Source organism: Salmo salar, chromosome ssa13 (assembly GCF_905237065.1).
Source record: "Salmo salar chromosome ssa13, Ssal_v3.1, whole genome shotgun sequence".
Taxonomy (NCBI): Eukaryota; Metazoa; Chordata; class Actinopteri; order Salmoniformes; family Salmonidae; genus Salmo; species Salmo salar.
Genome location: NC_059454.1, coordinates 58,129,890 through 58,153,904, shown reverse-complemented (window position 1 = coordinate 58,153,904; position 24,015 = coordinate 58,129,890). Strand labels below are relative to the sequence as shown.

General features: G+C 41.3%; 1 protein-coding gene across 1 annotated transcript in view; it reads left to right on the top strand.

Annotated features, from left to right (window-relative positions):
* Window positions 1-258: 258 nt before the first annotated feature.
* Window positions 259-24,015, top strand: part of LOC106567506 (gamma-aminobutyric acid receptor subunit alpha-6) — a 43,798-nt gene continuing 20,041 nt past the window's right edge. The window contains exons 1-9 of the mRNA XM_014136817.2: window positions 259-558; window positions 699-829; window positions 1,315-1,382; window positions 2,716-2,936; window positions 3,242-3,324; window positions 3,422-3,565; window positions 3,939-4,091; window positions 8,930-9,183; window positions 10,737-10,990. Coding sequence (XP_013992292.1) covers window positions 524-558; window positions 699-829; window positions 1,315-1,382; window positions 2,716-2,936; window positions 3,242-3,324; window positions 3,422-3,565; window positions 3,939-4,091; window positions 8,930-9,183; window positions 10,737-10,990 — 1,343 coding nt within the window. The 5' untranslated portion in view covers window positions 259-523. The remainder of the gene's footprint in view (window positions 559-698; window positions 830-1,314; window positions 1,383-2,715; window positions 2,937-3,241; window positions 3,325-3,421; window positions 3,566-3,938; window positions 4,092-8,929; window positions 9,184-10,736; window positions 10,991-24,015) is intronic.

Genomic DNA, 24,015 nt, shown 5'->3' with positions numbered 1-24,015 from the left:
GCAGAAGATTTGAACAAGCATAAACAGACTGTCACAGCTAATGGAAAAAAGATGTTTGACATGTCCAAGGTCAACAGGCAATGAGTATTGATGCTTTATCTCCTCAACTTTGTTATGAATTAACATCTGTAGAATGCTCTCCACCACAAACATTTAAACCATCTCTGGTGTAATCTCTGGCAGCAGGACATTTGAGCCTTTTCCAAATCTCCAAACCGGTCCTTGCTAATTCCCCGCCAAAACTATCAGTTGATTTCTTCCTTCTAATGTCCCATAATGCCTTATTCGATTATTTTCAATGCCCTCCGTCCCTGCTCTTCAGTCTCTTAAAACTCTTTAGTTTTTCAACTGAGCGAGTCAGATGAGGCGCAACCGCACTGGAGAAGAAGAGCAGGACTGGCGCAAATGCCCTCGCTTTTTACACCAAGCCGTGTGATCGGTGTTTTATAATGGTTTTAAATGATGGAATATGCAAATTATAACAGTTGACCAGGGCTTTTAGGCTGTGAAGTGTTTATGAGGCATGGCTTTCGTTTTCACTTTCTTTTTTCTGTCCTGGTGAGTACAAGTTAACTATTCTTCTCCGACTTTACGCATGTTAGGATGTTGATCGATGTAAATTATGCAACTTTGATGCAGTAACAAGTTGTACCGAGGAGAATAAGGCGACAGATAATGAAGATGTACTTTGTTTACAGTGTGAGCAATGTTTGGGGAAATAATCCGAAATCGACAGAGATTGATGGGAATATCTATTTGGATAACATTACGCGTATATTGGATAGATTACTAGATGGATATGACAACAGACTGCGACCTGGATTTGGAGGTACAGTAATGCATATTTTAGAATTCTAACAGGTTGTTTTTAAAGGTGTTAAATTCCAGTCTTCTCACTCTGTAGATAAAGTTGTACTTTTCACTGTGCTGAGGCACTTATGTTCGGATATACCCTAATTCTTGGTAACTGTCCGATCGTTGGAAGCTGCTTTTGGTGCACTTACTATAACTCAAATCTGTGCCCTCGAGTGTCCAGGCAATTTATTTACCCACTTAGGGTCTCTTTCTCACAAAGGCCAATCCTACTAAGGAATGTTATTGTGCTGACTTGTGAGAGGAATATCCCACACTTCTACAGGTCTAGTAACTGTAAACTGGCAATGGGATATCATTAACAATAACATCGTTTTTATCTTGTCGATATCTTACATGCTTCCATTTGTTTTTAGATGTACATGCTTCCGTTTGTTTTTAGATTGAAGAGTTATGTTTATTTAGCTATGTCTCATGCCAAACCAACACTTATCTTTGTAGGTCCCGTTACTGAGGTCAAAACAGACATCTTTGTAACCAGCTTTGGTCCAGTGTCAGATGTTGAGATGGTATGTGGCCGCATTACTACTTTATCCAGTCCACTTCTATAACACAAAACTCCAGAGTATTGGCATTTATGGATATTTTAATACACACTTGTGTTATTGCAGACAGATAATTGCTTGTTGCTCTCAGTCCTAGAATGTTCCTCCACAGTCTCAAGTCATGTTCCTACCAGCCATATTATTCTGGCATTTGGGCAGAATGTCATTAGTGCAGCTTAGGGATTTTAATCTGGTTGACAATCTCTGTCAGTGAGGGTCCCGAGCCTGCTGATCGTTTTATTTCCTTTACCCACTATACCATGTGATACATTAGTAGCCATCCAACAAGCAGTATAGATAAGACCCTTCAGAGCAGTAAAGCCATCCATTTTATCTAAAAGCATTCCCGGATTGAAAAAGCCATATCCATGGTTACCGTTTGGATCTTCAGTCATTTCCTTTCATGAAGAGGAGTTGAGAAATATGGATATGCACAGTAATTAAACAGATCACAAACAACACAGAGGGGATACTTTAAAATATGACGTTTTTTCCCAAAACACTATATATCCATTTTCTGAAATGTTGGTAAATTAACTTTTATTGTTTAAAGAACTTATGAAAGACATTGGTTTTGTTTTTCCACTATCTAATCATGGCATGGGGTTGTTCAATGACAGACATCTATTTGTTTAAAATCTATCACTTGATGGTTTCATTTCAGAGACAAATAATTTTGCAAATATATATATATATATATATATATATCTGCCTCACTCTCAGATAAATAAGTAGTACTGCTAGGTTTTACACAGTCAAATGTAACAAACAACTACATTTTTAATAAAGAACTGTACAAATCATAGATTTATATATATAAAATGAATCAATGCTGTAATATGAGATCTGTATGTAAAACAATTACATTTGGCATTTTAGTCATTTAGCAGATGCTCTTATAAAAGTGACTAGTCCATTCATCTTTAGATAGCTAGGTGAATACATATCACAGTCAAATATGCAGTATATGAACATTCCATTCCAGCTAAACAATGGATATATATCGTTTTCAAAAAATGCACATTTTAATGCACATCTAAAATCTATTAATTAAAAATCTGAAAACAGTAATATTTAAACACATGAAGGTATCCATAAGCAATAATTTCTGGAGAAAAAAATGCAAACGTGAAAAATATACTCCTCATTTGCATAAATGAAATAAATTGACTTATTACTGACAATTTGATAAAAAAATTAAATGAGGTCACTGATATGCTGTACGTACTGTACAGTACATGCCATCATTTGCGTACAAATTGATTGCTGATTTGATTTCTAAACCACCATGTTGTAGGAGTACACCATGGATGTATTTTTCCGTCAAACGTGGATTGACGAGAGGTTGAAATTCGAGGGCCCCATCGAGATTCTGCGGCTCAACAACCTCATGGTCAGCAAGATCTGGACGCCAGACACGTTCTTCCGGAATGGCAAGAGGTCCATCTCTCACAACATGACCACTCCCAACAAGCTGTTCCGCATCATGCAGAACGGAACTATCCTCTACACCATGAGGTACTAATGAGTCACACAGCCATCCAGGTCCAGGATAGACCTACGTAGTACTTACTCTGTGTTCTACTGGCCAGGATATTTAAAAAAAAGTTGTATCAAAAAAGTATATAAAAAAAAAATCATGGGTATGGTTGAGCTATTTGTGAAATACGCATACTTAACCAGGCGCATTTCTATGTGTATTGCTTTGTTTTCAAAATATGGTACTACCCACTGTATGCTGGTGTGATTTAGTTATATATGATCATAGGTGAGCATTACTACTGTACATACAGTGTGTCCAATACTCTGCCATTCCATTGCAGATTGACTATAAACGCGGAGTGTCCCATGCGACTGATGAACTTCCCCATGGACGGCCATGCCTGTCCTCTCAAGTTTGGTAGTTGTAAGTTGTCTTGATAAGCCTTAGTCAGACAGATGGTTCCACCAGAAGAGCTGGTTGATTACATACTGACTACAGAATCTTTATTTCTGCTGTCCAGATGCTTACCCCATGAGTGAAATTGTGTACACATGGAAAAAAGGACCACTGTTTTCCGTGGAAGTACCAGAGGAGTCCTCCAGCTTGCTACAGTACGATCTAATAGGGCAGACAGTGTCCAGTGAGAGGTTAAAATCCAACACAGGTAAGAATGTATTCATTCACTCTATGCTAAAGTAATGCTTACAGAAATAGGCCTAAAAAGATACCTATTCTAACTAACTGTATGCATCCTGTATGCATATGGCTTTGCAGGATTTCAATCTAAAGACATGAGTAAATTCTAAATGGAATTTTCATCTGAATCTTTGCTTGTTTGGTACACATTCAATGTGGGGTATTTGACATGTGCTACAGTACGCATGTACTGTATGCATGATGTCTCCCCCGTGATGCTCACTGTCTGATCTGTTATCTGTAACACAAATCAGTATTGTGCCATGTGAATTTCTGATTTAACAATGTTGCCTGTTAGAAACTCTGCGCCACAGACAGAAATTCCATTTGTTTTCTGACAGGTGAATATGTAATCATGACTGTTCACTTCCACCTGCAAAGGAAGATGGGCTTCTTCTTGATTCAGACATACATTCCCTGTATCATGACGGTGATCCTGGCTCAGGTCTCCTTTTGGATCAATAAGGAATCTGTTCCTGCTCGAACTGTATTTGGTAGGCCTCCTCCTGATCTCCACCATTACTCCCTCCATGTCTCCATTGGGTTGTATACCATGCTTACATGTTGCAAGGTTACCCCTGAAGGTCCCATTATAAGTTGGAGTTCCTTTGGAGTGATATAATAGAGCCACTTTAACATAGCAAAAGAACAAAGGTGGATTATACCAATTCTCCACTCATTACATGATCCATTCTGTATCCTTTTATGTAGATTAGGTGAGGATATAGTATTGTAATGTTCTTTCTTGGCAGAACTTGGTAATGGTTTGCATTCTATGGAGTGCTTCACTTAGTGGAGTGGTGCTAGAGATAAAAGGTAGCACAGTCACATGGTAGCTCTCAGACCTTCTACCTCATTATATTTATTTCCTCCAAAGTGGTGGAGCTGAATTAATAGTAAATAACTCCTACTTTGAAATTGGTCATACCGAGAGGGTTGGGGGGGTGATGCTGTTTACTTGGACTCGTTCCGAGGACTTGCAGATTCCGCTTGTTCACATTACATCATGCTACACTTGTTTCAGCCTCTAGCCTCAGGAGCATCGAGCTCCTAAGTTTAATTTGCCATACTTTGGATTTTCTATTTTAATTTCCTCAGTTACATTTTCATGAGCAGGAGTAGCGGCTACTGGCCTTTGTAGATTATGGCTCTTTTTGGAAGCTCGTCAGCATTTTGAAAAGCCCACACAGAAGTGAAAGATACCAATCATTAGTACGCGTTCAAGTTGGGCCCCACGTGAAACGCACATATTCGGAAAGTCATTAACCTCCCACATCCCACTGCTTTCATTTCACACAGTTGCGGGGGAGCGCTGTGAAGATATTGGAGTGTTTTTAGTGTGAACATGGTGTGTCCTTTAGGAGGCTGTTGCATAAAACATATTGGATTTTCCCCAAACCCAAGAATGACAGGCTTTATCTTCACGGTTTACACTGTTTGTTTTTGCGTTCCGAAATGCTACGATTAAGAGACTGTAAATTGCTTCTGTAAATCCAATGTATTTGAATGCTTTGGTGACACAACAACATGACAACCATAATATGTGGCACAGCAAGAAGCCACACAAAAGAAAATGCTGGGTTGTTTGGATGACCCAACTGCTGGGTTGCAGGTATTGCGTCACTTAGTTGGGTTGTTTTCTATAAAAAGAGCAAAGTTGGGTTGTTGATGCTGGGTTATTGATGCGTGGAATTGAGATATGACCCAGTGGGTCAGATCAGAAGACTGGAGGCGTGGCTTAGCAGGGGTGTGACTTTCAGGAAGTTATTTTGGGCTGCCCGTGAGTGTAAATGTCATTCCGGTTCATCTGTTCTGTTTTATTGTCATCAAATGTTAAGGTTGAACACTGACACTTTTGTAGCTTTAATGAGGCTTACACAAGTGTTCTTTAGGAGCCTATGGATTACATTAAAAAAGACTCAGCTGCTGGGTCAACCCAGCATGAAAGTGAATAAAAACCCAAATGATGCTTAAATTAACCCCTTTGTTTGGGTAATCCAAACAACCCAACATGTTAGGTTATCCACGCAACCCGAATGGCTGGGTCACAATAACCCAACGTGTGTTCTGTCCAATATTTACCCAGCGCTGGGTTACCAAATAACCAAAATTGGGTTGTTTTTAACCCAGAATTTTTTTAGCGTGCAGTAGCTAAATAGGTTGTGGTAATGTACTGACAGGTGCAGAAGGAGAAAGAGAGAGATAGAGAGCTACGCAGAAGCACTCCATCAGGGCTAAAGCACATTAGCCATTGTTGTTGTGACTCTCTAAGAGCTGAAAGTCCCCAGAGCTGAAGTCTCACAGACTTAATTGAGTGGGCCTAATTTGTACCTTGCTTTTAGCCTTTAAAAGCGCACGGATGCCTCAAGCTCCTCATTTCTTTCTCCTGTCTTTATCCTTCATTTTCTTCCTCCTCCTCTTCTTCCCTCTCTCTCTCTTTCTCTGTCCTCCTCTGCTTTTTTTACTGACACGATTTCTCCCATATCCCTCTTCCTCAGTGTGATCATTACCAAGTGCATGAGTTTGACAGGCAGTGTTGGCCATTGGTGGGGTTTTTATAGAGAGTTGGTACTGGAGCTAACTTAATCAAGAGTTCTATACTGGCTTTCAGCGCTAACGCAGTGCTTAAATGCAGTGAAACATGATTACATCCACTTAAATGCTCTCTACCTGTCCCCCCTGTGCAAATGAACTGTGTAAATATGTAATTGTTAAGAGCATAGCAGGGCAGTGGCCAATGGACCTTTTTTTGTTGTTGTTGACAGTTTTAGCTTAATCTCTGCTAAATTATAGCTGTACCCTGTTAATGGACCGGTATAGAGCATGTCCCTTATGTGAATGAATAATGACTTGTAAGGCCCTCGATAGTGTGAGGCCAGCGATTCAAAACTCCCTTTGAATAAATGTGATGAGATTTATTACCCTGAACACATATTGTATCCATGGATCTGTTTGCATTTTGTGAATCTCCGCGGTGTTATTCATTGCTCAGATATCTGTTGCCGCGTTAAATGCAACGGATTGAGGCACAACTGCTTTGCCTGTTGTTGCTGTTGTTGTTGTTATTGTCACCAAGATCCAATTTGTGAATAGAAATAAATGCAGCCAACCAATTTCCATAGTAGCCCTGCCTCAGATGAGGTGCCTGACCATAATATTATTTAACACTCTCAATCAATGGCAATTTATTTGTACTCCCTTGAAACGTAACTTGCAGTGAACCACTTCAAATAAGCAACTCCATTCTGACAAAGGTTGTACAGATTGAAATTCGCAATCAATTTATCTTGATATACAGGTTAAGTAGTTGATTCAAACTTTGGTAGTCTATGAATATGTTCAGTCTCTTCCCAATGTTATGAGGAGACAAGAGTGTGAATTCCTGCAAGTCTAGATAGTCCTGTCGGTGAAGTCACTTGGCAGTCCAATGAACCTTATCCAATACCAGTAGAAAGTATTTCAGAAGACATTTATGCGTACTGTATAACACAGTAAATTGCTTCATATAATCTGTGGACAGGACAGCCTTTCTACGCTCTCTTCATTATCCAGGATTGGGACTGCTATTGCTCTTTTTCCCTGTAAACTTGTTCCATGTAAGCCTTCATCAATTCATCTGTGTCCCATCCTTCTCATCATCATTACTCTCCTGCTCCTCCAGGCCTGCTTGCAGCTCAGTCATCCATTGTCTCCCTGAGATGAAACTACACTTCCCTGGCATCTCATTCCAACCCGCATCCGATTGATCACCATGTGTCTAACTCTAACCCAAGGAAGTTGTGCTGCTCTGGAACTATCATCATCATCACTAAAAACAGGCCATCCCATGAACAGTAAACACTGTGGCTGGTATGACAAACTTCACCTACCCCGACTCTCCTCTGCTTTTAGAACGACGTAAGAAATACCCTGCTGTGATTTCAAATGGATTTATGTCCAAGACATAACAGGAATACTAAAAGTTGCCCCAAATGAAAAGTTTATATAGATAAATAGAAAGTCATCTATTGATCCTGAGAGTCAGCAACCAAAGACATGGCTTAGTTTCCTCAGCTTAAGCTTAGTGTTAGCATAGTTGCGTGCACTAATCGAGTCCTGTGATACCATGTTTCCAAAGAGCATGCCTAAATGACCTGACTTAAAGTTGATTTAGGCATGCTGTTACCGTAGGAACATACTGTATTACCACAGGCCCTACCACTCCTGTGTTTGCACGCAATGATGTTAGGCTAAGCTGTGGGTGAGTAAACTAAGCCATGTTTTTGGTTGCTGCCTCTCAGAATCAATAGATCATGCTGAGAGTACACAGTGTTACTTTGAAAACCCTAACGTTGGTGAATTTGTTACCCCCGTATGACTCGCTATTGGTAAAGTGAATACGTTTGACATTATGGGTGAACTATTGATTTTCTTAAAGTAAGAAAGATTGGGCTTTTTATATTTCGCTGGCCACTTGTTTACTCAAGTCTCCAGCCTGAATATTTTATAGTGCTACAGGTATCATTACTTATCAACAATACCAGAGCACATTGGTATCTGACAGATAGACATTATAATCAACTTGGTGTAAAAAACTATTGTGACCCTCCATCCAAAGGACAGTAAAGACAAAGTGTACTGTTTAGCATTGAATTTGGACACAAATGCACTTCTGAATGTAGGAGCAAGGTTAGTGGTTGAGTAGTGTGAACTTGTGTGAAAATGAGGCTAGAGATTAAACATCATGCCCACAAATTCACCCTCTGGCGAAGTAGGGCATCAATTACCATCTAAATTATGAATGGCTCTGAGGATTTTATGCACTGTAATGCAATACTAATCTTCATTTTGTAGGTTGCTATTGATGAAGTTGCAGTATCTTCAGTTATTATTAACGAGACAGCCTAATCTGATGAACTCAAGACCTATTTTTGCTCAAAATGTTCAGAGATGTTAGATCAGTGTCGTGAGAATTACGGCGGAAATAATTTCATTCTCTGAAAATATATGATAAGATTTGATCTATTGGGTTCATAGAAAGAACCATTTTCAGGCCAAATGACATGCTTGAATAGACTCAACCATTTCCCCTTAAGCTATTTCATTGCATGTAAGCTCATGTGTGTTCACATTAAACTGCTTTAACGCAAACCACTGGATGGTTGCTTGTCAGACCCCCCCAACCCTCTTCACTCCATTCCATGCCCTGACAATCCCCACTCAACAAGATGATGGGCCTGGTACCCTGGAAGCCCAGCCAGTCAACCCTGGGGCTCTGGGAGATAGACAACAAAATGTATCCTCGATCCAGTATCTCTGTCTAAAATCTCTCTATTTGCCCCGTGTATCCCAGGCATTACCACTGTGCTAACCATGACCACACTCAGCATCAGCGCCCGCCACTCTTTGCCCAAAGTTTCCTACGCCACGGCCATGGACTGGTTTATTGCCGTATGTTTCGCCTTCGTTTTCTCAGCCCTCATCGAGTTTGCAGCAGTCAACTACTTCTCCACGCTGCAGGCCAACCGGGAGCTCCGCAAGGTGGCCGCCATCAAGGCAGCCCAGGAGGCTGCAGAGGCCGGGAGGAGTGACGGGGAGTCCTCTTCGGTAATCCACCCCCCTCCTCCCTCCTTCCCACCTCGTTTTACACTCCTCCCTCCCTTTCCCTTTCCTCCCATCTCTATGTCCCTCTCAACCCCTGCTCCTAGTCTCTGATAACAAGAGCATTTGACGAGAAGAGACAGCCAGTGGCTTCATGAACGCGGTTGTTGCAGATTATGTAAGAGGGATAGATGAAGGAAATATCCATGCAGATCATTACAGGCTCACAAGAAACCTTCATGCTGGAGGGGAAAGGCAAGCCCAATGCTTTGTGCTTCTGTGGGAGAGATACTATTATTAGGTGACTGCACCAAATACATGAAGGCCTACATGTAGGTTTTCACATAACAAAATGACTAAATAGTCAAACGGAGAGGAGCTCTATCGGACCATCTGTCACTATTTTAAATTGCTATCTCTTTAAATTATTCTAAAAGGCAGCCAAATCTAAATGACCTGGATAAGATGTTGACTGTTTATGACTGGTTGACTGGTTTTTGACTGGATAAGATGTTGTTGACTGAGTCTACCAGCTCTTCCTTAGCTGAACACTAAGGAATGTTTATATTATACACTGATTTAGATTAAAGAGAGGACACTTGGGATGACTTCCAAACAAGCCAAATTGATATAAGCTGTGTATTATGTTGCACTATTAATCCTGCATTTTTCATCTCATGAAAACAAGACAATGTCACGCAGTATTTACATTTCATGAGGTATTCCGTCAAGCTAGTAACCGAAAGGTTGCAAGTTCAAATCCCCGAGCTGACAAGGTACAAATCTGTCGTTCTGCCCCTGAACAAGGCAGTTAACCCATTGTTCCTAGGCCGTCATTGAAAATAAGAATTTGTTCTTAACTGACTTGCCTAGTTAAATAAAGGTAAAATAAAATGTCAAAAAAGCTCAAGCGATATTATTTCAGTATGCAAAACAATGTTATATAGTATATCTACTGTATAAGAATTTGCTCTGATCATTGTGGGATTTGAGCCTGAGAGCCAGCAGAGAATTCAAGCCTGTTGTCATTTCAGAAATAGCTGCAATATTAAAGCAGTGCGAACTGCATGCTCCCTGCCTGATTTCTCACCTCCGTCGGACTCGCACAGCATCCAGCAGCTGACATTTGCAGCTCCAACCTGCTCTGTGATGGAAGCCAGTTAAACCCGTGCCAGCGTCCCCGCTCTACCCCACACCACCCCTCACAACCCTGCCTCAGTTCCTGCTCCCCACTCCCCACCGCCCAACTGTGCCTCAGTCCCTGCTCCATTCATTCTGCAGCACCACAGTAGCCAAATACTATTAAATACCAAATGTTGTATTGATGAATGAATCAATGACAATATCGTTTATGACTTTGTGCATATGGCATACGCCTCCGTGTTGTTATAGGAAATGGATTCAATTAAAACTGCGTTATGCCAAAATAAAACCCAATTGATTTCCTATTTTAATCTTAATTGCCGATGACTTACTGATGTGCTGGTCATAGATTTACTGTGCAGACCTGTTCTTTCACTCACCCCTTCCACCCACCTTTGTGTTTGTGCGCCATACAGGACGCCAGCAGTATGCTGAAGAAGAGGATGAACTCTACGCCTCACTTTGAGAGGCCAGTTGAGGTGTTCCCTAACCCTCCAGTGAATGCCCAGGCCTTCCTCCAGCAAGGCTCAGCCGTGCCGTCCAACAACTTACTGACAGGCACCAGCATCATAGACAAGTACTCACGCATCCTCTTCCCTCTGTCGTTCGGGGCCTTCAACCTAGTCTACTGGATCGTCTATCTTACCAAGGACACCATGGAGATGACAAGGTAGAGGTGATACATTTTCTAGTGGCTACTGTAAATGTTTGGAAGCTTGCTACAAATGATGGGGAAAAAGAAGCAATTTCATGTAGACGGTATGTTCAGGTAGGCCAATTTGATGTAAGAAGTACAGTAGAATCTATTATAGCAGGATGATCTGTAGCTAGTCATATTAGCTGTTCTGGAGCCCTCTCATTGTGAAATGCATGCAGAGTCCATGTGCTAATAGTTTCAGTTTTATATCATATTATTGGAACTGGGGAAGGACCACTGTTAAAATGTCCTATTATATTATATAAAAATAGAGAAGCCAGGAAGACAGGGCCACATGATGAAGAGGGGCAATTTTATGATAAAGGAATTACGCTGAGACTTTTCACTTTAGCATGTATCCTAAACAAAAACTATTGATTACAAAGTTTAGCAAACCATTCAAATCTATGCATAAGAACTACTTTTAACAATTTACACAGAACATTTCACAAAACACATTTACTGGAAGAACTGTGCAGATGCTATGTTTGGTAAGAGAATTATGGTAAAATCTCTCTCAGTTTATGTGACCACGTTTTCCAAAAACTTAAATATCTGCTTCGAATTAAGATTCAAAGATGTCAAATTTGCATTCTTTAAGATAAAATATTCGGGGACCACCCGAGTGGTGCAGTGGTCTCGGGCACTGCATCGCAGTGCTAGCTGTGCCACTAGAGATTCTGGGTTCGAGTCCAGGCTCTGTCGCAGCCGGCCGCGACTGGGAGACCCATGGGGCGGTGCACAATTGGCCCAGCGTCGTCCGGGTTAGGGGAGGGTTTGGCCAGCAGGGATATCCTGTCCCATCGCGCACTAGTGACTCCTGTGGTGGGCCGGGCGCAGTGCACGCTGACATGGTCACCAGGTGTACGGACCGTCCGACACGTTGGTGCGGCTGGCTTCCGGGTTAAGTGGGCATTGTGTCAAGAAGCAGTGCGTCTTGGTTGGGTTGTGCTTCGGAGGATGCACAGCTCTCAACCTTCGCCTCTCCCGAGTCCATACGGGAGTTGCAGCGATGAGACAAGACTGTAACTACCAAAATGATACAACAAAATTGGGGAGAAAAAGGGAGAAAAAAATTAATTTAAAATAATGGTTAAAAGCTTGGGCAAAAGACTCACTGGCACGAAAATAGGAATGGATGATCAGTTTCCGAAGGAAAATTCCAGGAGGGCACAAAATTCTGTACCCACTCTTCAAGGTGAATAAACTTAAAGGGAAACGTGTAGCTCTCGTCAGGGGTGCAACTTTGGTTTTAGAATAAAAAAATATATATATTACACCACCGTTCACAAGTTTGGGGTCACTTAGAAATGTCCTTGTTTTTGAAAGAAAAGCACATTTTTGGTCCATTAAAATAACATCAAATTGATCAGAAATACAGTGTAGACATTGTTAATGTTGTAAATTACTATTGTAGCTGGAAACGGCAGATTTTTTATGGAATATCTACATAGGCATACAGAGGCCCATTATCAGCAACCATCACTCCTGTGTTCCAATGGCACGTTGTGTTAGCTAATCCAAGTTGATCATTTTATATGGCTAATTGATCATTAGAAAACCCTTTTGCAATTATGTTAGCACAGCTGAAAACTGTTCTGATTAAAGTAGCATTAAAACTGGCCTTCTTTAGACTAGTTGAGTATCTGGAGCATCAGCATTTGTGGGTTCGATTACAGGCTCAAAATGGCCAGAAACAAATAACTTTCTTCTGAAACTCGTCAGTCTATTCTTGTTCTGAGAAACAAAGGCTATTCCATGCGAGAAATTGTCAAGAAACTGAAGATATCGTACAACGTTGTGTACTACTCCCTTCACAGAACAGCGCAAACTGTCTCTAACCAGAATAAAATGAGGAGTGGGAGGCCCCAGTGCACATCTGAGCAAGAGAACAAGTACATTAGAGTGTCTAGTTTGAGAAACAGATGCCTCACAAGTCCTCAACTGGCAGATTCATTAAATAGTACCCGCAAAACACCAGTGTCAACTTCAACAGTAAGAGGCGACACCGGGATGCTGGCCTTCTAGGCAGAGTTCCTCTATCCAGTGTCTGTGCTCTTTTGCCAATCTTAATCGTTTCTTTTTATTGGCCAGTCTGAGATATGACTTTTTCTTTGCAACTTTTACCAAGACACACCTGTTAATTGAAATGCATTCCAGGTGACTACCTCATGAAGCTGGTTGAGAGAATGCCAAGAGTGTGCAAAGCTGTCATCAAGGCAAAGGGTGGCTACTTTGAAGAATCTCAAATCTAAAATATATTTTGATTTGTTTAACAATTTTTGGTTACTACATGATTCCATTTGTGTTATTTCATAGTTTTGATGTCTTCACTATTATTCTACAATGTAGAACATAGTAAAATAAATAAAAACCCTTGAATAAGTATGTGTGTCCAAACTTTTGGTTGGTACTGTGTACCAAATAATTTTTGATTCACAGCCTCAAAGATGATATATATACACTTTTTCTAACCTTTCTGGATTACAACCAAATAACAATAAGTGTACTATATTACGTATTGAATCACTAAATTATACAACTTTTACATTACTGTGTAGTTTACCAATAAAATGGTCTGACGGTGAAGTGGACAAACCCGGTGTTCATATCATAAAAGAAAGAAATTATCTCACTGCAGTGCATTTTAAAAGAAAGTTGGCAAAAATAGTTGAGATCTTGCTACCGTGGAAAGGAAAATACCTGTCTATTTGTGGAATAATCACTCTGATTATTTTATTTACATTTTGTTTAACCTTTATTTAACTAGGCAAGTCTGTTAAGAACAAATTCTTATTTACAATGATGGCATACCAAAAGGCAAAAGGCCTCCTGTGGGGACGGGGGCTGGGATTAAACATTTAAATATAGGACAAAACACACATCACGACAAGAGGGACACCACAACACTACATAAAGAGAAACCTAAGACAACAACACAGCATGGTAGCAACACCACATGACAACAACATGGTAGCACACAACATGGCATCAGCACAACATGGTAGCAGCACAAAACATGGTGCAAACATTGTTGGGCACAGACAACAGCACAAAGGCAAGAAGGTAGAAACAACAATACATCAAGCGAAGCAGCCACAACTGTCAGTAAGATCTAGCCGCTTGAGAGCACCCTTACCTGCTGATCTATAAATTACGTCTCCATCATCTAGCATGGGTAGGATGGTCATCTGAATCAGGGTTAGTTTGGCAGCTGGGGTGAAAGAGGAGTGATTAAGATAGAGGAAACCATGTCTATATTTAACTGTAGCCTGCAGCTTTGATATGTGCTGAGAGTAGGACAGTGTACCATCTAGCCATACTCTCAAGTACTTGTATGAGGTGACTACCTCAAGCTCTAAGCCCTCAGAGGTACAGTAGTAATCACACCTGTGGGGAGAGGGGCATTCTTCTTACGAAAACACATTACATTTGTTTTGGAGGTGTTCAGAACAAGGTTAAGGGCAGAGAAAGCTTGTTGGATACTAAGAAAGCTTTGTTGTAGAGCATTTAACACATAATCCCGGGAGGGGCCAGTTGAGTATAAGACTGTATAGAAATGGATGAGAGAGCTTTCTACTGCCTGAGCTATGTTGTTGATGTAAATTGAGAAGAGCGTGGGGCCTAGGATCGAGCCTTGGGGTACTCCCTTGGTGACAGGCCGTGGCTGAGACAGCAGATGTTCTGACTTTATATACTGCACTCTTTGAGAGTCCGTTGTCGGTCGGTGCTCAGTGGGTGTGGATGCTGGATACAATAAATGGAAAGAGAGGAGGCTCATGGGTCGGTGTCAGTGGGAGCCGGGAGAGGTAACATTAACTGGAGGGAGAGAAGGGAGAGGCAGAGAGCGAGAGAGAGAGAGAGAGAGAGAGGAGGCTTGTCCAGATTGTTTTCACACTCTTGCTTTGACCACCAGAAGACAGAAAGAGATAGAAAACAGTTATGATCTGAGCATAACAGTATGCCAGTGGAAGGGAGGACAGTAGGAGGTGGTTTGTGACTACTATGATTTCCCATTGTATCCAATTAATTTGCAGTAATTCTGATTTGGTGAAAGAAGGACGAGTTTTAATCACAACAAACACCTCCTACTGTAAAAACAATATAACTAATTGGTAGGTCTACATTTAGTTGTTACTTTTGTGAATGTTCATTATCCTCCCTTTTGAGGAAGAGAAATTAGAAAATACAGTATCTTAAAGATATGTGGGTTTTTGGTAACTGAATTACCAGGCACAAGGCAGTGTTTCTTAAACTTAGGGATGGATTGAAATGTACAGCCATTTACCTGGATGGAAATGGGGGATGGTCATGCTTTTTCAAATCTAGTCCAGGGGAGGGTCATGTAATTTGTATTTGATGAAATGTCAGTATTTCTCAGTTTTAGAAATAGTTGCTTATAAGGCTATGTATCGATGTGTGCCCAATGACGCCCCTCATCTCTGATTCTCCGCTGGGTGTGCAATATCAATTGTGCCTATAGGCTATTTAGTGTGATCTCAATCAAATTGTCCATAGCCTATAGACTATAGGCTACGAAGAGCATGCTCGGAGAAGCACAGATCAAAGTTATATTTCTAAGATAGCTGCTGGGATAGTGTAAATAAAACTAGGCTGCATTACACACTGCAATGGATATTCCATCCCTGAGCCCTGGCGTGCTTTGCTCTGCTCTTGCTGATCCAAAAAATGGTTTAAGGCTGCTTAACCAATGTCTATGCTGTGTAGGGCTAAGTGTAAGTTCAGGAGGAAAGTCTTCCAAAAATCATTTTTGATTAGGCCTAGTCCAAAAAATGCTTGCGCACAGATGAGCCTGTAACCTATGCTCTGTTCAGTTTGAGAAGGTGAGTGCGAAGATGAGAAGGTCAACTTTGATAGATTGCCATTACTATAATTGATTTTTATTAAAAACAATATGTTTCTTGCCCATTATGTATTTATCAGAGCTATTGACCTCACAACTTACATTGTGGTGCTAAAACTTGAAGCAGCAGCCGTGGCACAATCAATCGGAATTGGACAGCTCATGGTGCTGAAAGTAGGCACATTCGAGTAGGTATAATTCATTTCAACAGTCTTCATTTTAATTTGACTTTACTAACAACAAGAGTGCTTTGTGTTGGAGTCTATTTCTTCCTATTTAAGAAGTAAGAGGTAGGCCTACCTGTTTGATAGATGAAATTAAGCTATAGGCAGTTGCTATATCCATATATTTGTTGGTGAATTCCTTCATCCTACCTTGTTGTAGCCTACCTCTGTGTCAGTGAAGGGTTGTTAAGTTAAAAAACTCAATTTAAGGGGGTATGAGAGGGTATACCATAGGCCTACTTTTTAATTAAATAAAATCCCCAAATGACATTGTTAGATTGTTAATATGGCTTGGGGGCAGTATTTCAATGTCTGGATGAGAGGCATGCCCAACGTAAACTGCCTGTTACTCAGGCCGAGAAGCTAGGATATGCATATAATGTCTGTGAGTATAACAGAACTGATATGGCAGGTGAAAACCTGAGGAAAATCCATCCAGGAAGTGGGATTTTTTTGATGTGGGTAGTTTTCAACTGAATGCCTATAGAGTATCTAATGGGTTAGGACCCAGATTGCAGTTCCTATGGCTTCCACTAGATGTCAACAGTCTTTAGACAATGTTTCAGGCTTGTTTCTGAAACATTAAGAAGAATGAGACCTTTCCGTCAGTGGACTGTAGAATCATGCAGTGCTGGTTTGCGCGCGTGACCAAGAGCGTGCCCTACATTGTTTTTCCTTTCTATTGAATACGCTATTGTCCGGTTGAAATATTATCGATTATTTAGGCAAATGACAACCTGAGGATTAATTATAAACATTGTTTGACATGTTTCGACGAACTTTACCAGTACTATTAGGATGTATTCGTCTGCATGTTTTGACCGCCTTTGAGCCAGTGGATTACTGAACAAAACGCTCCAACAAAAGTTTTTGGGATATAAAGAGGGACTTTATCGAACAAAACAAACATTTATTGTGTAGCTGGGACTCTTGTGACTGCAACCAGATGAAGATTTTCAAAGTTAAGTGATTAATTTTATCGCTATTTCTGACTTTCGTGACTCCTCTACTTGGTTGGAAAATGTTTGTATGCTTTTGTAAGCGGGGCGCTGTCCTCAGATAATCGCATGGTATGCTTTCGCCGTAAAGCCTTTTTGAAATCTGACAAAGCAGCTGGATTAACCTCTTACATCTAGACGTTCCGCTAGCGGAACACCTGCTCCAATATCCAATGATAGGCGTGGCGCGAATTACAAATTCCTCAAAAATACAAAAACTTCAATTTTTCAAACATATGACTATTTTACAGCATTTTAAAGACAAGACTCTCCTTTATCTAACCACACTGTCCGATTTCAAAAAGGCTTTACAGCCGAAAGCAAAACATTAGATTATGTCAGCAGAGTACCCAGCCAGAAATAATCAGACACCCATTTTTCAAGCTAGCATATAATGTCACAAAAAACAAAACCACAGCTAAATGCAGCACTAACCTTTGATGATCTTCATCAGATGACAACCCTAGGACATTATGTTATACAATACATGCATGTTTTGTTCAATCAAGTTCATATTTATATCAAAAACCAGCTTTTTACATTAGCATGTGACGTTCAGAACTAGCATTCCCACCGAACACTTCCGGTGAATTTACTAAATTACTCACGATAAACGTTCACAAAAAACATAACAATTATTTTAAGAATTATAGATACAGAACTCCTTTGTGCAATCGAGGTGTCTGATTTTAAAATAGCTTTTCGGTGAAAGCACATTTTGCAATATTCTGAGTACATAGCCCGGCATCACAGGGCTAGCTATTTAGACACCCAGCAAGTTTAGCCTTCACCAAACTCCGATTTACTATTAGAAAAGTTTGATTACCTTTGGTGTTCTTCATCAGAATGCACTCCCAGGACTGCTACTTCAATAACAAATGTTGGTTTGGTTCAAAATAATCCATTGTTATATCCAAATAGCGGCATTTTGTTCGTGCGTTCAAGACACTATCCGAAGTGTAAATAAGGGTCACGCGCACGACGCATTTTGTGACTAAAAAATTCTAAATATTCCATTACCGTACTTCGAAGCATGTCAACCGCTGTTTAAAATCAATTTTTATGCCATTTTTCTCGTAAAAAAGCGATAATATTCCGACCGGGAGTGGTGGTTTTCGTTCAAAGAGAGAGAAAATAAACAATGGAGTCGACTCGTGCACGCGCCTCAGTTTCATAGTACTGTGACTGGCCACTATCCAAACGCGCTAATGTTTTTCAGCCAGAGCCTGCAAAGCCACGATTCAGGTTTTTGCCGCCTTCTGAGAGCCCATGGGAGCCGTAGGAAGTGTCACGTAAGAGCAGAGATCCCCTGTAATGCATAGAGATAATCAAGAAGGCCAAGAAATTGTCAGACAGGGCACTTCCTGCATGGAATCTTCTCAGGTTTTGGCCTGCCAAATGAGTTCTGTTATACTCACAGTCACCATTCAAACAGTTTTAGAAACTTTGGAGTGTTTTGGGCAGGAGTTTCTGGGCAGGAGTAATAATCAGATTAAATCGGGTACGTTTTTTATCCGGCTGTGAAAATACTGCCCCCTAGCCATAACAGGTTAACAAGAAGTTAATATTTAAACCGATGTATAACACTTGTATTTCTATGAATGTTTATTTTGACTATTTCTGTATTTTGATTTTGACGCTCTGCAATTTAACCGGATGTTGCCGAGGTGAGTCGCTAGCGGAACGCCTGCGCCAGAAAGGTTAAGAAAATAAAAGGGATATAAAGGGATCTATGACTGCACTTTGGTCCGCGATGCTTCATGCAAGCTGTAAAATACCTGGGAAAGATGTGACTCCGATGCATCTGGGAATATCATTGTTTTGTTTCTTCAGAGTCTGACTTTGCTTGGGAGGTAATCTTATTCTGTCACAGTCAATTGATTAAAGCACTTCACTTTCTGCACAATAGAAGATGTTTAAACTCAAGCAGCTTTTAGGGAAACACTTGTGACCTTCTCATTGGGTTAAGCCACGGAAGAAGAGTAGCTAGCAGTTAAACCTGACATTTTTCTGCGTCGGAAGGCCTACTCTATCTGGGGTGAAAAGGTAAGCCCAACTTCTGAAAGTACCATGCTCAGGTTCCTAATTATTTGCAAACAGGGATAGTTTTGATGCAAACAAGTCAGACTGATTTGGCATAGGAGAAATGATAAGATGAACACATAGCCCTATCTCTCTGTCCATTCTTAGCCGGTAATTTTGGTTATTTAAGTGGTATTAAAAACAGATTCCACCAATATGTAAGATGACGTAGAATTGCATGAAATGCTTATAAAAGGCAATTTTTCCTTGGACCTGCAAATATGATGTTTTTCATATAAAGGAGATCTTTCCAGCCCTACTCTTGTCCACGGTGGTCTGCGAACCCACAACCTTCTGGCCTGTGCTCTATAAAAATTCCCACGTAGCAATGTAATGCTTGCAGGACGAAGAAGTGCACTATCAAAATTTTCACATAGCCATGTAATGCTTACAGGATAAAGAAGTGCGCTCCATGTGACCCTTATTATAAATAACGTTCACTCCCTTACAGTAGGCAAATATAGTTGGTAGGGGTTTTTAAAATACAGTGAGGGAAAAAAGTATTTGATCCCCTGCTGATTTTGTATGTTTGCCCACTGACAAAGTAATTATCAGTCTATAATTTTAATGGTAGGTTTATTTGAACATTGAGAGACAGAATAACAACAAAAAAATCCAGAAAACGCATGTCAAAAATGTTATAAATTGATTTGCATTTTAATGAGGGAAATAAGTATTTGAACCCCTCTCCATCAGAAAGATTTCTGGCTCCCAGATGTATTTTATACAGGTAACAAGCTGAGATTAGGAGCACACTCTTAAAGGGAGTGCTCCTAATCTCAGCTTGTTACCTGTATAAAAGACACCTGTCCACAGAAGCAATCAATTAATCAGATTCCAAACTCTCCACCATGGCCAAGACCAAAGAGCTCTCCAAGGATGTCAGGGACAAGATTGTAGACCTACATAAGGCTGGAATGGGCTACAAGACCATCGCCAAGCAGCTTGGTGAGAAGGTGACAACAGTTGGTGCGATTATTCGCAAATGGAAGAAACACAAAAGAACTGTCAATCTCCCTCAGCCTGGGGCTCCATGCAAGGTCTGACCTCGTGGAGTTGCAATGATCATAAGAACGGTGAGGAATCAGCCCAGACCTACACGGGAGGATCTTGTCAATGATCTCAAGGCAGCTGGGACCATAGTCACCAAGAAAACAATTGGTAACACACTACACCGTGAAGGACTGAAATCCTGCAGCGCCCGCAAGGTCCCCCTGCTCAAGAAAGCACATATACATGCCCGTCTGAAGTTTGCCAATGAACATCTGAATGATTCAGAGGACAACTGGGTGAAAGTGTTGTGGTCAGATGAGACCAAAATGGAGCTCTTTGGTATCAACTCAACTTGCCGTGTTTGGAGGAGGAGGAATGCTGCCTATGATCCCAAGAACACCATCCCCACCGTCAAACATGGAGGGGGAAACTATGCTTTGGGGGTGTTTTTCTGCTAAGGGGACAGGACAACTTCACTGCATCAAAGGGACGATGGACAGGGCCATGTACCGTCAAATCTTTGGTGAGAACCTCCTTCCCTCAGCCAGGGCATTGAAAATGGGTCGTGGATGTGTATTCCAGCATGACAATGACCCAAAACACAAGGCCAAGGCAACAAAGGAGTGGCTCAAGAAGAAGTACATTAAGGTCCTGGAGTGGCCTAGCCAGTCTCCAGACCTTAATCCCATAGACAATCTGTGGAGGGAGCTGAAGGTTCGCGTTGCCAAACGTCAGCCTCGAAACCTTAATGACTTGGAGAAGATCTGCAAAGAGGAGTGGGACAAAATCCCTCCTGAGATGTGTGCAAACCTGTTGGCCAACTACAAGAAACGTCTGCCAACACAGGTTTTGCCACCAAGTACTAAGTCATGTTTTGCAGAGGGGTCAAATACTTATTTCCCTCATTAAAATGCTAATAATTTTATAACATTTCTGACATGCGTTTTTCTGGATGTTTTTATTGGTGTTCTGTCTCTCACTGTTCAAATAAACCTGCCATTAAAATTATAGACTGATCATTTCTTTGTCAGTGGGCAAATGTACAAAATCAGCAGGGGATCAAATACTTTTTTCCCCTCACTGTACATCTACATCATTGTGATTTGATACATTTCTTATACCTTTTAAGACTTTTTCTGGTAGATTTTTTCTAAGACGCCTTTTCCATCTGTTTGACTTGAATCAAAGCCATTACGTATGCCATTTTCTAAAATGGAAAATGGTTGAAAATTGCATCCATGCCTTAATTTCCCCAAAATATTTACTCTTAGTGTAATGGTCGTCGTAGGAAGTGGACCAAGGCGCAGCAGGTTGAGTGCTCATTATAACTTTATGAGAACACTTACTAAACAAAACAAGGGCAAACCGACCGGACGACAAACACTAATGCAGGCTACACACAGCTATGCAAAAACAACCTCCCACAATTCCCATAACAAACACACCCCTATACATAGGACCTTCAATCAGAGGCAACGAGGAACAGCTGCCTCCAATTGAAGGCCCAATCCCAATTAACTAAACATAGAAATAGATAGACTAGACTGAACATAGAAATACACTAACATAGAACATAGACCAAAACCCCGGAATACCCTAAACAAACACCCCTCTACATAAACAATTATATCAACAACCCCAAACCACATAAAGCAAACACCCCCCTGCCACGTCCTAACCAAACTACAATAACAAATAACCCCTTTACTGGTCAGAACGTGACACTTAGCTTTCATTTGACATGCTCCAATGAACTTCACGTGTTGGTGTTCATGGGACCTTTTTATATGGAAATGACAAGAGCATAATGAAAGAGGGCACAATTTGACACGTGAACCGCTGCAGTGATAATGTCCTCTCGGCTTGACACGTCTTTCAAATCAATCAAATGTTATTGCTTCGTGAACAACAGGTGTGGATTAACAGTGAAATGCTTACCTACGGGCCCTTCCCAACAATGCAGAGAGAAAGAAAATATAGAAATAATAGAAAAGTAAAACACGTAATAATGAAAGTAGTAATAAAAACACAATGAGTAACGATAACTTGGCTATATACACGGGGTACCAGTACCGAGTCGATGTGCAGAGGTATGAGGTAATTGAGGTAGATATGTACATATAACTAGGAATAAAGTGACAGATAGTAAACAGTAGCGTATGTGATAAGTCAAAAAAGTTAGTGCAAAAAGGGTCAATTCAGATAGTAGTTATTTGGTTACCTATTTAACTAACTATTTAGCAGTATTGTGGCCTCCCTATAGGCTGTCTCATCGCCGTCGGTGATCAGGCCTACCACCGCTGTGTTGTTAGCAAACTTATTGATGGTGTTGGAGTCATGCACAGCCACGCAGTCGTGGGTGAACAGGGAGTACAGGAGGGGACTAAGCACACACCCCTGAGGGGCCCCCATGTTGAAGGTCAGTGTGGCGGATGTGTTGTTGCCTACCCTCACCAATTGGGGGCGTCCCGTCAGGACGTCCAGGATCCAGTTGCAGAAGGAGGTGTTCAGTCCCAGGGTCCTTAACTTAGTGATGAGCTTGGAGATTACTATGGTGTTGAACACTGATCTGTAGTCAGTGAACAGCATTCTCACATAGGTGTTCCTTTTGTCCAAGTGGGAAATGGCGTGTAGAGTGCAATAGAGATCGCCTCATCTGTGGATCTGTTGGGGTGGTATGCAAATTGGAGTGGGTCCAGGGTGTCTGGGATGATGGTGTTGATGTGAGCCACGACCAGCCTCTCAAAGCATTTCATGGCTACAGATGTGTGCCCAGGGTGGGATAGTCATTTAGACAGGTTACCTTGGTGTTCTTGGGCACAGTGACTATGGTGGTCTGCTTGAAACATGTAGGCATTACAGACTGAGTCTGGGAGAGGTTGAAAATGTCAAAGAAGATACTTGCCAGCTGGTCAGCGCATGCTCTGAGAGCGCATCCTGGTAATCTGTCTTGCCCCGCAGCCTTGTGTATGTCAACCTGTTTAAAGGTCTTACGTCGGCTACGGAGAGCGTGATCACACAGTTGTCCAGAACAGCTGATGCTCTCATGCATGCCTCAGTGTTGCTTGCCTCGAAGCGAGCATAGAAGTGAATTTGCTCATCTGGTAGGCTCGTGTCACTGGGCAGCTCGTGGCTTTATTTCCCTTTGTAATTCGTTGATAGTTTGAAAGACCTGCCACATCTGATGAGCGTGAGAGCTAGTGTAGTAGGATTCGATCTCAGTACTGTAATGATGCTTTGCCTGTTTGTTGGTTCATCGGAGGGATCATCGGAGGGTAGCGGGATGTCTTATAAGCATCCGGATTAGTGTCCCGCTCTTTGAAAGTAGCAGCTCTAGCCTTTAGCTCTATGCGGATGTTGCCTGTAATCCATGGCTTCTGGTTGGGATTTGTACGTACGGTCACTGTGGGGATGACATCGTCGATACACTTATTAATGAACCCACCACATTCATCATAGCACACTATGAGCAAGCGCTTCAAATAACTATGTAGCGCTGTGTGTAACATAAGAAGAAAATAACACACCATGAATGGCATCACGTTTAACCAAGAGGAAGTTGGTCATTCTCACCCTCAATGGCCGATGGGAGATCATAAGTTATGGAAGTGTGACACAAACCTGGTGTAGGTTCTGGCGTAATTAATATCTGCGGTTCTCTCTGCACCATCAAAGTTGAAATATGACTGCAAGAGTGTGCATCGGGGTATATTGACATACAGCCATACAGCTGTCTTACATCCCCTCAAGGCTTCATTGGCTAGACCTTACCTGATTCATGGTCATGAGTAGTATAATTTTGCACTATACGCAGTCAATATGCTGCAGTAGTATTTT